At 47.6% G+C, this 14,957-nt stretch overlaps 1 protein-coding gene across 13 annotated transcripts in view; it reads right to left on the reverse strand.

Moving 5' to 3' along the window:
* XPO6 (exportin 6) overlaps positions 1–14,957 on the reverse strand; it is a 114,374-nt gene that overhangs the window by 1,525 nt on the left and 97,892 nt on the right. For all 13 annotated transcript variants that reach the window (XM_054452726.2, XM_063654709.1, XM_063654705.1 and 10 more), the window contains 8 exons: positions 13,345–13,491; positions 12,246–12,435; positions 7,947–8,102; positions 6,802–6,916; positions 6,462–6,633; positions 4,971–5,132; positions 2,335–2,433; positions 1,946–2,176 (listed from right to left, as the gene is read on the reverse strand). In XM_054452726.2, the coding sequence (XP_054308701.1) occupies positions 1,946–2,176; positions 2,335–2,433; positions 4,971–5,132; positions 6,462–6,633; positions 6,802–6,916; positions 7,947–8,102; positions 12,246–12,435; positions 13,345–13,491 (1,272 nt within the window). The remainder of the gene's footprint in view (positions 1–1,945; positions 2,177–2,334; positions 2,434–4,970; positions 5,133–6,461; positions 6,634–6,801; positions 6,917–7,946; positions 8,103–12,245; positions 12,436–13,344; positions 13,492–14,957) is intronic.

Here is a 14,957-nt window from a genome sequence, read left to right on the forward strand (position 1 = left end):
TGTGCAGGCTCTGGGGCCAGAACACCCAGGTCTGCCTCCTGCTTCGCAGCTCTACCACTTCCAAGTTCTGTGAACTGCTCACCTTTTGAGCCCCCGCCATCTGTGAAATGGGGGAGTAACAGGACCCACACTTCAGAGGCTTGTTAGAAGGCTTACTTGAGCCAAGACATGTCACATGCTTGGTACTGTGTGGCCCACAGAGGGCGCTGTATTGGCCTGTCTACCACGAAAGACTTGGTGAAGGCTGGGACTGGTGCCCCAGTTCCTGGCCCGGGGCTTGAGAAGCAGCTGGCTTCAAACACACAGTGCATGATTGAATGGAAGGCGGTGATTCTTTTATTTTACCCTCAAAAAAACAACTAAGGGATGTCTTTTAAATCAGTGGCTCCCAAATGCCAAACCAGAATTTCCTGGGTAGAACACAGAAGTCTGTTTCTCCATTTTTAATAAGTACCCCAGGTGCTTCTGATATAACTAGATTTTTTTTTTTTTGAGACAGAGTCCCGCTCTGCCGCCCAGGCTGGAGTGCAGTGGCACAATCTCCGCTCACTGCAACCTCTGCCTCCCAGGTTCAAGAGATTCTTGTGCCTCAGCCTCCTGAGCAGCTGGGATTACAGGCGTGTGCCATCACACCTGGCTAAGTTTTTTTATTTTTAGTAGAGACAGGGTTTCGCCGTGTTGGCCAGGCTGGTCTCAAACCCCCTAACCTCAAGTGATCTGCCCGCCTTGGCCTCCCAAAGTGCTGAGATTACAGGTGTGAGACACTGCGCCCGGCCTATAACTAGATTTTGAAACCACAGCTTTAAATCAAAAAGTTGACTGATATTGATGTCATTAGAAGCTGATCATTAAGTATTAGGATCTGGCCTCCAGAAAAAGGAAAAAACATATCCAGGGGCTGAAGTGAACTGGAAGAGGCTTAGGAGAGAACAAGTCCCAAGAAAAGGAAGATCCCAAGACAAAGGAGAACAGGATGAGTCTAAGCAAAAGCTTCCCTGCCACACGTGGCAAATGAGGAAAGCAGGCGGCCAGGTTTGCACCAGCGAGAGCAGTGTGTGCATCTGAGCACTACGGTGGAGCCGTGGACAAGCTCCTTCACGAGAGGACTCAGGTCAAGAACCCCAAGAAGACCAGGGAGAAAGCCATTTCTTCTCCTAATTTCATCAAGTATAAAGTGGTACAAGGAAAAGTTCCCAGAAGTTCCTATCAGGCAAGAGAGAGGCCTGGTCACCTGACACAGGAAGAAGAGAACAGGTAAGCCCCATGGAGAAGGAGGTCCCAGGCACTGTCAGGCTCCAACAAGATGGCCTCATGGACACCGAGAGCCAGCAGCACCCAGCTCCTACCGAGGTGCTGCACGGGTGGGGACAGCCCACCTGACAGTCCCTGCACAGGTGGCAGCAGTGGGACAAGAGGGTGAGTACTAGGAGGGCTCCTCCCAGGACCTGGCAGCAACTCAGCCCAAGCTGAGCTGGGGCCGGTCTGGAAAGAGCCCAAGACAGCCGGGGAACTTGGGTCCCACCTCTAACCCTGGGGACCCAGAAGTGCAGCTCCCAAGCACCAACCATCGCAGCCTGAATGCAAGCCTGGGCACACTCCAATGCTGGCCCCACTGGGGCTCGCCACCCAGGAGGGAGAACGGCAGGGCCCTGGGTATGAACAAAGATGCCAAGACAAATGGAGATGCTGCAGAGCCAGGAACTCGGGACCTCCATGGCTGAGACTAAGAACATATGTGCTACAGACACCAAGACTGGGGAAAAGGCTGTGCCCCTCAATCAGGCTACAGCACCGGGTCAGCAGGCATCTCGTGAGCTGCCGCCAAGCTGCAGGGTGGGCACAGACCACGCCCAGAGGCCTTAATGTGCCCCCTCCTTGCTGCATAGGTGCCAGGCTTGCATGCCCACTCTGCCCTCCTCTTAGCCCGGCCTCTTTCTCTCCTCACCCGATCCATCTTGAAATTCCGCCCGAGCACACTTTTCTGGTTGGCATCCACACCATCACAGCTGGTCAGGAACTCTGGGAGGAAGGCGGCAAAGAAGCCATCAAAGTCGACTGAGGCCATGTTGTAGATGGCGATGCCAATCTCCTCCTGCAGAAGATCATGGGACTTGTGGACCAGGACCTGGAGCAGCACATTCACAAACTGGAACAGCATGGCAGTCCGGAAGATCTTCTGCAGGCAGAGAGACCAGGTGAGCGGCAGCCGGCCCCCAGGGGCCTGTCCCGGGACCCATCCACTTTCCGTCGCACTCTCCAGTGAGTAACCTGAGGGTGGGACACAGGCCACGATGCCCCTAATGGAAGAATATTTCCAAGAGCTGGGGCACTTACCTTGTGGTACAGCTTCTGCTTGGTGTTGAGAGTCTCCAAGTAGAAGAGATTTTGTTTAAAAAGGTGGATGTCGGGCTGGAGAAAGGACTGTCCGAAAGCCTAGGAAATGAGACCACCATTTTATAAACTGCAAGACCAAGCACTTCTGGAGCATCTACCCCATGTCAGAAGAACAAGTGCCAGGGCCAGGGTACCCATTGTCTTGAAGCTTCTGGCCCACCAGCTCAGACCTCTGCGATGCTCCTCCTAAGTCTCAGAGTTCATGTTTTCCCCACCGGGCCTTGCTTCTTATTATGGTCTCATATATACCTTTTGTAACGAACCTCTAGAAACCCATCACAGGACCTGGCCTTGAAGCAAGAAGCTCACACCTCTAGTCAAATCCCTCAGCAATCTTGGCAGACACCAAAGCCTGCCTGCCTGCTCCCGCTCAAGCCAAGCAATCCCCTCCCTTGCCCTCCTTCTCCTTGCATCCCGTCTCAAAAGCCACAAGCCCTACAGGCTCCTTCATGGAGCCTCTACCTGGAGGTTAAGCCTCTGCCTAGGGGCTAAGCAAAGTATTTTTAAACTGCTTTGGAATTCCTGGGTGTAAAAGTTACTAGATCAGTCCGGGCATGGAAGCTCAGGCCTGTAATCCCAGCACTTTGGGAAGCCGAGGTGGGCGGATCACTAAAGGGTGGCAGTTTAAGACCACCCTGGCCAACACGGTAAAACCCCATCTCTACTAAAAATACAAAAATTAGCCAGGCGTGCTGGCAGACGCCTGTAATCACAGCTACTCGGGAGGCTGAGGCAGGAGAATCACTTCAATCCAGGAGGCAGAGGTTGCAGTGAGCTGAGATCCTACCACTCACTGCACTCCAGCCTGGGTGACAGAACAAGACTTGTCTCCAAAAAAAAAAAAAAATTACACGAAGTGCCCTGCTCCAATAGAAAGAATAGAAAGTGACCATGGGGGCAGTGGGGGAGGCCGGTGGTCTGCAGGACCCCCCTACAAAACAAGTGGTGACTGCTTTGTCATTCTGTCCCTGGGCCCCTAAGCTACCAGAGGGGGATCTTGTAATCCCTGCAGCAGGGATGAGATCTCCATGATGACCAATAGTTTCCACTTATTTACTGTTTAAAGTTAGGTTCATGGAAGTATAACAGAGTAAACTTTTGAGGTTTATCTTTCTATGAATTCTGACCTACCTGTGGATTTGTATCACCACCATCACAACCAAGACAGGACACTTCCATCGCCCAGAACGTCCCCTCACACCCTCACCCCTAAGGCAACCACTGCTCATTATCTGTCCCTGTGGTTCTGCCTTTTCCAGAATGTCATAGAATGGCATGGGATCCTACCATGCATAGCCTTTGGCATCTAGCTTCTTTCACCTAGCAGAATGCATGTGAAACTCATCTATGCTGCTGATTGTACCAAGAATCCATGCTTGCTTACTGCCGAGTACCAGTCCCTTAGAGGCACGCATGAGCCTGTTCATCCATTCAGCTGCTGGATACTCAAATTGTTTCCAGCTTTTGGCAATTATGAAACAGCTTCTATAAACATCAGCATACAGGTTGTGTGAACATATGCTTTCATTTATCTTGGGTAAAATACTTAGAAGTGAGACTGCTAGGTCATACAGTAACTACACATTTAACTTTAAAAGAAACTGCCAAACTGTGAAACTATTCTCCAAAGTGCCTTTCACCAGCCCTCAGCGGGGACCAGGCAACAGCCTGCCAAAGAAGCCTTCCAGGCAAGGACAGCGTTCAAGAGAAAGGCAGGGGAGGCGCAAACACTTGAGTACTGCAGACCTGAGGCCTCGCTGGGTGCCAGGGATGGGAAGGCCAAGGCAAGGGCACGTGCCTGAAAAGAACTGCCACACAAGAGTCAGTGAGTGTGTGTGCATGCCCATGCGCATGCTGTGTGCTAGTAGGGAGCTGGAGGGAGGGTGGAAATCCCGCTTGCTTCCCCATGAGGAAAAGCATGCACTGAAAAAACCAAAAGAGACTCCCCTAGCTAGACTCAGATGAGAACGTCAGACACCTGAGTGCCGACCCTAGGAGCGTGCCTGACGCAGCCACAGAGCAGGCTGGCTGTCTGGGCGAGGGGATGCCGTCCCAGTCTTCCACAGCAAGGGGTATTTAGCCCCCCAGACAGTGCACTCTCTCCAGTGGACAGCTGCATCTGCCCTGAAAGCGAATGCTCCCTCCCAGGGCAGTGTTTCTCCCAGTAATGGTCAGAGTCAGAATCATATTGCAGGTCCGGGGCCCTCCTGCGGAGACTCATATTCAGGCAGCTCCCCGCTAAGAAGGCCCTCGGTGACTCTGGCATAGGCAGACACTTTACACTTGGGGAAACAGCACTATGAGGTCAGCGGAACTGACGTTTATCAAGCATCTCCAAGTGTCACGCACTTTGTGTATGTCATCTAATTTAACCTCACAACAAATCTGTGACCCAGGCAACATTAGCTCCACCTTACAGATGAAGAAACTGAGGCTCCAAGAAATTAATTAACTTCATCAATACTAAGAGGCAGAACTGAGCTTCAGACCCGAGACTGTGGGGCTTCAAAGACAGCACTCGCTGCAGTGGTCAGGTTAGAGGAAGTCACCTGGCAGCACCCCCGCCCCCATGTTACCTGCATGATGGCACTGAACTGGGGCTCATTCTCCATCTGCTCCTCAGCTATCCCCCTCTGGACACTGGCCAGCACGGTGGACTTGAAGAAGTACCTCCAGTTGTGATGGAGCGTCCGGAAAAGGAGCTCAAACAGCTCGGCCTTCACATCAGGGGAGGGACGCTGCAGAGACACACAGACGCTCAGACCTGCAGCTTGCGGAGCTGCTCCGGCCTGGGCCCAGGGCAGCAAAGATGCCTAGGAGATGCCTCGTGACAGCAAGCCAAGTGTCAACACTCCATCCACATGCCTGTCACTACCTGCGCAAAAGACATCCAGCCCCTGGAGTCCTGTCACTGCCTGTGCAAAAGACATCCAGCCCCTGGAGTCGGCGGTTCACACCGCGAGTTCTTCAGGAGAGACATGGCCCACATTTGAGAGAGAATGCATGGGTCAGTGCCAAGGGCCCCTTTTTCTGATGAGCACTCAGCTTTTACACTAGAAAAAAGCTACCAAGTGGATGAACAATTAGGAGTATGGATTTTCTGTTCTATTCGACCTGTCAGATCTTCTTGCTTGTTCCTTTTCCCAGGATAAAAAATGCTGTCCCACTAACCTGTTGGTCTTACACAACCACGGAGGCTAAAGACACACCCAATGCCTTAAAGCAATTCTGCTCCCCAGAAGGGGAGGGTTTAAAGAACACTTGGGAGCCAGGCTCTCTGGGCCAGTCTCCTCTTTCCCAGCAGCCAGGATTCTGAGAGGAGTTAGAGAAGGGTCAGGCTCAGCAGTGTTTTGTCATCGAATCCAGCTCCCCCAATCCCTTATTCCAAATGTCTCTGCAGAATTCAAAATTAGAAGGCCCACATACATTCCAGTTCAGCCTTGATTAAAATTAGACAGACACCAGGGGCCACAAGCATCCACAGAAGAAGCCTCATAGGCCCAGTGCATTTCGTAATGCACAGCAACCAGACCTGTCCGAGTCTCAGTTCAGACAGTTAAAGATTAGCTCTTATTTATATGACTATTACCAAAAAAACTGAAATTAAATCTATACTTATTCTGGGTCTTATTATGCTGACTGCCTGCCTATTTTCTAAGAAGGACAAAGGGCTTTCCTGTAACATTGAAAGGTTTGTTTGAATGGTTTCAAGAAATTGCCTTGTATCCTCGAGACCATGAAAGTTTCTAATAGGAAAGTGCATATGTTAGAATGTTTGCTACAGAAAACCAGAGTCTCTTAAAGGTATAAAATTTGCCGCAGGAGCCTGATCTTAGCAACTGACCCTGTGGAATAACTGCTATGCTGACACTAGACCAGCTCCAGTGAACTCGATCAATATAAAAACACTGTACCACACTAAAGGCCTTCTTCCTTGGGAGAAACTACTTTATAAGCATATTAAACTAACAAATGAACTTTAAAACACAATGCATTTTCTGCGAAATCTCATTCCCTTCCCAATCTCGAGATGGGGGTGCCGCACAGGGGACCGCCTGAGCCCCTACCTCGGCAATGATGGGATACACTTGCTCCATGCACAGGGCGATGATGCTGGGGAGAAAGGGCTTGAACACCTGGCCTGGCTCCTGGACCACCACCTGCAGGATCTTCAGAAACTTCTCCACCACCCGACAGCCCGTGCTGCCCTCGTGGAGGATGCTCTCGGCTAACTGCTCTCTACAGAGGAGAAAGCCACACAGTAAGCAACCACATGTTTCTCTGGGGGCCAGCATGAAAACCCATGCTGTGGCAAGTGCAGAACAGGAGCAAAAAGCCACACTTTGTCGCCAGACCCACTACTTCTCCCTTGAATCTGAAAACTGTAGATGGTGGGTCTGTGCTTACCTGGTAAACATGTTGAGGAAAGTCTGTATGATTTGCTCAGTGAAAGGCACACCCATCTGTACTCTAAGGCCTCGAAACAGAGTGAGGAAGAAGCTCAGCATCTCATCAGTCACATCTGAGAAAAGGGGCAGAGACACCGTCAGAGGCTTGCACACAGTGAGAACCAGAACCCTGGGCTTCATCAACCTACTCCTGAAATCTGCACTATATCAGCTTTCTCTACAGCTTCCTGCTGGAAACATTTCCCCCAGCACCATCCGGGCCAGTGACAGAAAGTGGAAAATGACTAGGGACATGCTAAGAAAATAGTTCTGGTATAGGGAACCTCCACCTGGTGGCTCACTACAGGAAATGAAGGTCATCTCGAACCCTCCCTCATTGCCCGACATCCAGTGATGGTTAGAGTTTCACTGGAGAGGGATCACTTTGTGCCCACACTGATGAAACTAGTCAACTGGGTCAACACCTGAGTGCTTAAGCCATTTCCCCCTATGACTAATAATCCCTGCAGCTGGGTCAGGGGTTAAGTGGTTGAAAGTGGATAATGAAGGTGTATTTAGGTTACATGGCCCTGGTCCATTAAATGGATTAATTGCAGAAAATACTGGTTACATATAGGGCAGCTTCACTTCCAGATCTCAACAATCATCTTGTGTAGTGTGTTTCAGCCCTAACTGCATGCAATCTGCTTGCAAGAGGCAATGAATATTTGCTGACTGAGAAGTGCTTGATATTTCTCTTGTAAAACTGACAAGACTACTATAATGCTGTCATGAGAGCTGGGCAAGTACATCCACAGAGCTAGAGAGGCCCTCTATCACTAACAGTGACAGACAAGGGTGAGGGGAACGTTCTCGGCAAATGCACCTTGCCACAAAATAAGGAGAACTAAGCCAAAAAAGCTCTCTTGCCTTCTCTTGTAGGTGCCAAGGCCCATACGGAGAGCTCTGCTCACTTTTCCAAAGGGCCTTGGCCCCAGACTCCACAAATAAACATCACTGCCCTTTCCCTTCAGTACCGGGTTTCATTGCACGGAACAAGTCAAGGCCTGTACTGCACCGACTCAGTGTGCTCTACAGATCTAAGTGGGCATTCTGGCCCTTGTTAGCACCACCCACCAGTGGGGCCTCTGGGCCAGCTCCTACCTGACTGATGGATAAAAGCTGGAAAGAGGGCCAGGGAGACCTGAACAGATTCCTGCAGCGACTGGTAGCAAATCTGTCGAGACTTGGTGGACTCCCCCGAGATATTCTCCACAATATCTTCTAAGACGCTGAGTGTCTGGTGGATAATCAGTTTGGCTGCAAATCAAGATGAGTTGCAGGTTATAAGCTGTCTGGGGAGAAAGCATGGTAAGAGGAGACACAAGGGAGGGGGAGGAAACTTGCAAAGGTACCAAGAAGATGATCACACGAGTCTCACTAAAGGAACAGTCTCTTGATTACAATATAAATTCTCCTCTCTTTATGTTTTAGTTTTTGTTTTTACTATTATTACTGCCAGGACTCCAGAAGCCTGGAGTGTGTGTTGGGGAGAAGATGCCTGCCTGCCTGCTTGCCCAGGTTTTTGCCTGTTTTGCCTCTGGCCATCGGCAACAAGTCCACAGAAGAAAAAAGATAAATAAATGTACCCCCAGGTTGGGTGCCTTGGATTTAATCAAATCTAAAAGATAGTGAATAGACTGGTAAGAAAATGAGTGTCATAAGGTCACAGGCCAGGACGGACACATGCAGCTCAAACCTTGTCCCTCAGTGGGACGCTACTCCAGCCCAGTAATCCCACAAACACCTGCCAAGCACAAGTAATGGTGCTGGCTGCAAGAACAACCTGCCTGATCCATCTCTGGCCTATTAGCCCTGTAGCTTGATAAGGCATATAATTACTGTTATTATGTTATTGACAATATATAATGCTAACCCGGAGATGACTTTTGACTCCATATGGCACACAGGGAAAACAGATGTAGTGGGCCGCAAACAGGCAGAGGTCAGAGAGCCCTGGCTATGAACCACAGGTGATCATCTGAAGGCTACGTGCCGTGGGCAGGACCCTCATCCGTCTGGGAGAGCTGACAACCCCACCCTGGCAGTGCTGCAGTGGGGATTAGAGACAAGGTCCTGAATGATGCTAGCAGTGTGCCAGCCATCTAAGAATCCAGGACGGAGATGCTGCCATTGTTCCCAGTGCGAGTGGAGTCACCCTCTTAAGATGCAGAGTTTCCCACCACCCTCCTCAAGGTGACGCCCATGGCTCAGCCTGAGCCTAGTAGACTCAACCCTGGCGACCGCCAGAGGCTGAGCCAGAGCTGGGCTGAGAGCTGCCTCCCACCTGGCAGCACTCTCTGGGTCCCCTGAACCCCAGTGCTCAGCAGCCTCTGTGGGACTGCCGCAGCTTTGAGGAGGGGGTACGGCAGAAAGAAGACATGCTCAGGAGGTGGATGGAGGCAGGCCTGGCCCTGCTGCCCCTCATCTGAAAATGTGGATAGAGAGCATCGCCCCACTCACAGGGCTGAGGATGAAGGAAGACGCTTCTCGCCACAGGCCTGGTCCTGGTCCCCCAGTCACAGTGACACTGGAGAGTAAAGGAAAGGCTCACCTACACTGCTGAGCAGGGAGCCATCCACAACTACAAGCACATGGACTTCTACTCAGCCAGGAAACCGCACTCAGGGCAGCCACTTCCTCAAGAACGCACAGGCAACAGGGGAAGCAGTTTAAAGCAAAAAACCAATAGTCAACAGACCAAAATCTGACCTCTGGCATTTAAGGAAATTCAAACGAGGACAAAAGATGTATTTAAAAAAATATACAAGTCAAAAATTGAAAGCACTGTAAGTATATAATAATAGGAGAATGGGGTGGGTAACTGTTGTACTTCCATGAGACAGGACATTATAAAACCATTAAAAACCTTTTTTCTTTTCTTTTTCTTTTTTGTTTTCAAGAAGAAAGAGGCAATGCGGCAAAGTGGTGCAGACTACAGGAGCTGGAGCCATTCAGACCCAAGTCCAACTCTTGACTTCGCCCACTTTCTCTACAGTCCTGAGCAATTACACCTGCCAAGCACCTTCCCAATGGACAGACTGGCAGGCCCTACTCCCAACAGGCACCCAGACTGAGCATCACCAAGGATGGGACAAACAGAAGCAATGCAAGAGGAAATGCAAACACGAACATGCACCACTACACTACAACCTATGGAAACAATCAGGCAAAACAAGACTAGGAGACATATGACAAGAAAACAGGCCTGGACGCTTCAAAAATGCCAATGTCACGAAAGACAAAAACTGGGCATGCTCTTCTGGATCAAAGGAGACTAAAGAGATATAACAACCAAACACAGTTAAAACTATCCTAGATTACATCCTAGATTTTTTTAAAGCAAAAAAGAACAATTTGGTTAACAACTGGGGAAAGTGTTAATGTGGCTACATGTTAAATGACATTATTGTAACAATGTTTAATATCTTGTTCTATATAGATACAAAGGTTAAGTATTCAGAGATGAAGTGTCAATTATCTGCAACTTAAACAGCTGGCTTTTAAGAAAAAGTGTATTGTAGAAAAGAGAGCACAAATGTGGCAAAACATTCACAATTAGTGGATCTGGGTGAGAGAGATGCAGTTGCTCATTTTCTTACTCCTTCGGCTAGTCTGTAGGTTTGGAATTTTTTTTTCAAAGTATAAAGTTGCGATAAGAAAAATGAAACTTTCCAACCTTCATTTCAACACTGTGGAATGAGGATAAGACATACCTCACAGGGTTACAGGGTTACACAGGAAGTTACATGAAATAATGTATACAAAGTGCTCAACCCAGTGCCTGCACACAGTCAGCATACTGAAGACGTCATTCACAGACTACACTGCAAACCCTTTCAGCACACAGTGGCATCACACTTCCCTGCCCTCTGAGTTAAGCCAAGCCCATGTAGCTGGCTCTGGCCAAGGAAATAGAGGTGGAAGTAGTGTTAGTTTCAGGCAAGACCTTTAAGAACCACTACGCAATTCACCGCAATCTCTTCCAGAGTGAACACACTGAAATGGAGCCTTCCACAGCCTGGGTCCCTATGTGACCTCCCCACTCTGCTGACCCAAGCTGGACATATAGTACAAACAACATATCCTTTTTCTTCTTGTATTAAGCCACTTCGCTTTTGGAGTTGTTTGTTACCACTGAGCATATCCTCGCCCATGCAGACCAACATAACTCCCATGTAAGATAAAGTGCGGAAAGGAGACCATTACACGTGATAAAGCGTGACTCCAAAACAGCTGGATGCAAGCCCTGGGAAAGTTCCTTAATCTTCTAGACCTCAGCTTCCTCATGCTAATCATCAATCAAGATCATAACAGTACCGAACTCAAAAGGCTGATGTGAGAACTGAATGAATTACTGATTTTTGAAAAATACTTAGAACCAGGAAGAGACCAACACCAGACTTTGAAAGTTGATGCTGGCACAGCCAGAGACTTGACGATGGATATAAAATCACCAAGGCAAAAAGCCTAGTACACAGTATACCCTCAATATGTCAGCTACTCTCATCCAGCTATGTAACCATGAAGCATATTTTAAAATAGAAAAGGGAAGGTAAGGAGGAAGCATGGTTAAAATGGTTACTTTCTAAAATATTAAAACTGGTCAGATTTAGGAGTTACTTTTTCCTTCTTTATATTATTCTATTTTAATATATTTGTACAATGCACATATGTTAATCTTCCTGGTTATAAAAGTAGTGTTTTTTAAAGAATATAGTATTTATTACTATTTCTGACATTTCACAAAGCATTTTTGCTGACATTCCATAAATGGCACCATCTAATAATGTTCTATTATTTTCTTTTTGTGAAAGGAGATCGTATTTTTAAAATATTTCGGTACTACTTGTTATTTCAAAGAGGTATTTCCTTATTCATTTTTTTCCCTCTTTCTTTAATATAAACAAGCAAACTTCAAGTGCCATTTTTTAAGAAACCAAGCTCTTTCAAAACTCTGGAAGATCTGTATTTGGAAAAAGGTTGAAATCAATCTGGAAAAAACAGTTCTTGAGCGCATTTTCCCAGCGTGTAGAGGTGAACTGCTTTGCTTGCCTACACAAGCATCTGAAATAGATCAATAACCACCTTAAGATGTATTTTATAGACAGAAGTCACCAACCATCACCAGTGTCTTCCATTTTTTCTTAGGGCTCCAGCATTTTTTACATTTTAAATAAGAGAAGGGACAGTTTGATTCGGGAAATAGGTCTGGCTGTTGTCTTAACTGAATTCCAAAGGTAGCAGGATCCCACCCCCGAGTGTGACTTCCTGCTCAGCCTCTGTGGGACTGTGGACAAAAAAAAATTTACCTCAGGAGCCTCCGGGGCAAATCTCATCTGCCACAAAGAACGATGCCTGCCTACCTCCTTCCCCAGCTGTCCTAGCCTAGGGGTCACTTACTGTCATCCAGTGGCATCTTTCTCTGTGGGGCAACAGCACTGGGCTTCAGGTTGCGATAGTCCCGGGAGAGTGCAGAGATGAGGCTGGCGTGGTTGATGGAGCGCACGGGCCACTGCTGCTCATTCTCTGGAAGGTTTGGCCACGGAAGCAGCAAGATGTTAGAGAGGGCTCGGCACACCAACACCTGGGCCTACAAGAGACCCCAAAGGCATCCATCAGAGGTCAGAGCCAAAGACAGTGGAGCGGCATGCCCAACACAGCCTTCAGCACCCGCTGGCTGCAAACCTGGAATCCTAGCCCCCAGGCTCGTTTCTTATAACCTGGGCAGGGCCTTTGGTCCAACTGGAAGGCAACTTAGGGAGGAAGATGAAATGAAGTAATAGCACCATGTCTAGGTCTAGCATAACCCAGAGCCAACCTCAAGCATCATTCCTGGAGCTCTCGTTTCCTCTCTAACCTGATACCTGAAGTATTAGAGAGGGAGAAATCACACTGCAGACACTGAATCTCAGGCATTGCTCAGCTGGTGGCTTCTGAGTCCTCTGAGAAGCTACTTAGAGCAGGACTTGCGGGAGAATCCATGACAATCCATGCCCCTACCACCAGGTCGCATCCTGCAATCACATCCTGGTACCCTCTGGTGCCCTCTTCAAACCTTCCTGCCCTCCCGTTAGGGGGTTTTTAAACTTCTAGCCTGAGCCGCCTTTGAGGATTCTAAGAAAATGCACTTGCCTGACACTTCTCACCCCAAAGAACACACACAGAACAGTGACAACAAATACCAGACTGCTTTGGATCAGAAAGAACGCAAAGAGAATCTCACAACACTGGCCGAAATTACCAGGCTGCAAAGCAGCAAAATCTTTCTGCACACTGGGAGGTGCTTTTCCACGCCTGAATCAGCACACTGACTGCCTGCCTTAGAATGGGCACGATGAGAATCACTGTCTGTGTCAGTGCCACACACATAAGAAATCCGTCTATGCTGGTACAGCCTGTAAGCTCTGAGTACAAAATCAAAGGCCAGACTCTTCTTCCTCAGCTTCCTTGGGTCTCAGTCACACAGCCCTGGGGACCCCGGGGAGCTCTGGGGCCTCACCTTATCAACAAGTCGCAGGGCAGAGGCATCAGTGATTCTGTTGAATACTTTCTGCACTGCAGGGATGCTGATCAGAAAGACGGGCCGCACGGTGGTGGCCAGTGAGACCAGTAAGTGGCATGCAGATAGCAGCAGCTTGTCTTGGACCTGTAGAGGGAAGAGGGCACATCGGCTCACCACATCCCTGTAAGACTGGGATTCGAACTTTGCTGAGGCAGCCACAAGCTACGTGTGGTTCTTGGTTTCCAAATTACACCACCTAGGCTCTATCTAGCTCAAGAATTTTTCCTATGATGACTACAAGAGAAGCCCATCTTCTCTGTCATGTCCACAGCTCCTGCCACAGCCATTATCACCTCCTCCCGTTCCTCTTTCACAGTCACCAGCAGCCTTGAACTCAGGCACTTCTCAGCTCAGAGTCTGCAGTGGCTCCCTATCAGCTATTAAATCACACTCCCTGGCATGTCATCCAGGTCCTAGAATTCTTCACCTCACTAATTGCTCCAGCAGAGCCAAGATCTCCCCGAGCCCCCCACTCTTCTGTGCCTTAACACTCAGGCCAGTCTCTCCTACTGCTTTCCCTTCAGCATGCCTATCAAATACTTGGTTCAATTACCACTGTTGCTTTCAAATTAGCAAAGGAGAAAAACGTGTTACAGATGGGACCTAATGCTGGTTAAGACTAAGATAAAAACAGCACACCAAAAAGTCAAGGCAGGCAGAATTACTTCGGGAAAAAAATTACTATGATTTCCCAAAGTCACAAAATATTCCTAACCTTTAACCCTTACTCTTAAGATCACCTATAATCACTTACTCTAAGATTACCTAAAAGGGTAAAGCTACATTCATGAATGCATGCATTTCAGAATTCTTTATAATAATTTTTTATTTTTTAAGGGAGGCAGCCTAGAAGTCCAGCAATGGCTAGGAAAATAATGAAACATATTCCTGATGGGATAGAACTATTTTCAAAGTTATAATTATAAATACAACATAAATTTATGGAAAGCAACACATTGTTATTAAAATAATACATTGTTTAAAAATGTATAAAATGCTATGTATGACTAAAACTACAAAAAAAATTCAAAGAATAAACACATATATGCTCTAGTAATATAGCAGACTTTGAGGTAACATAATAGAATCTGTCCAGTTTTAACATGGTTATAACCTTTGACTCAGTAATTCCACTTCCAGGAATCTATCCTACAGGCCCACTAGCATATGGAAGATGGACATAAAAGGAATGCTCATTTCTAGCAATAGGAAAATTATTATACATCCTCACAAAAAAAAAAAAAAACCACTGGACATTTTGAAAATCTGAAGTTGCTCTACATATGTAAAGGAAAACCAAGGCATACTGTTAGGCAAAAGTAGCTATATCTCTAGCTATCTACAAACTTAGTTATTACTTATTACATAAAAAGAGAAAAAAGTCTGGAAGGATATACAGGCATACCTCAGAGATATTGCAGGTTCAGCTCCAGACCACCACAATAAAGCAAATTATGCAATAACGCAAGCACACTAATTTTTTTGTTTCCCAATGCATATAAAAGTTTTGTTTACACTATACTGTAGTCTATAAAGTGTGCAATAGCATT

The sequence above is a fragment of the Pongo pygmaeus genome, chromosome 18, assembly GCF_028885625.2.
Source record: "Pongo pygmaeus isolate AG05252 chromosome 18, NHGRI_mPonPyg2-v2.0_pri, whole genome shotgun sequence".
Taxonomy (NCBI): Eukaryota; Metazoa; Chordata; class Mammalia; order Primates; family Hominidae; genus Pongo; species Pongo pygmaeus.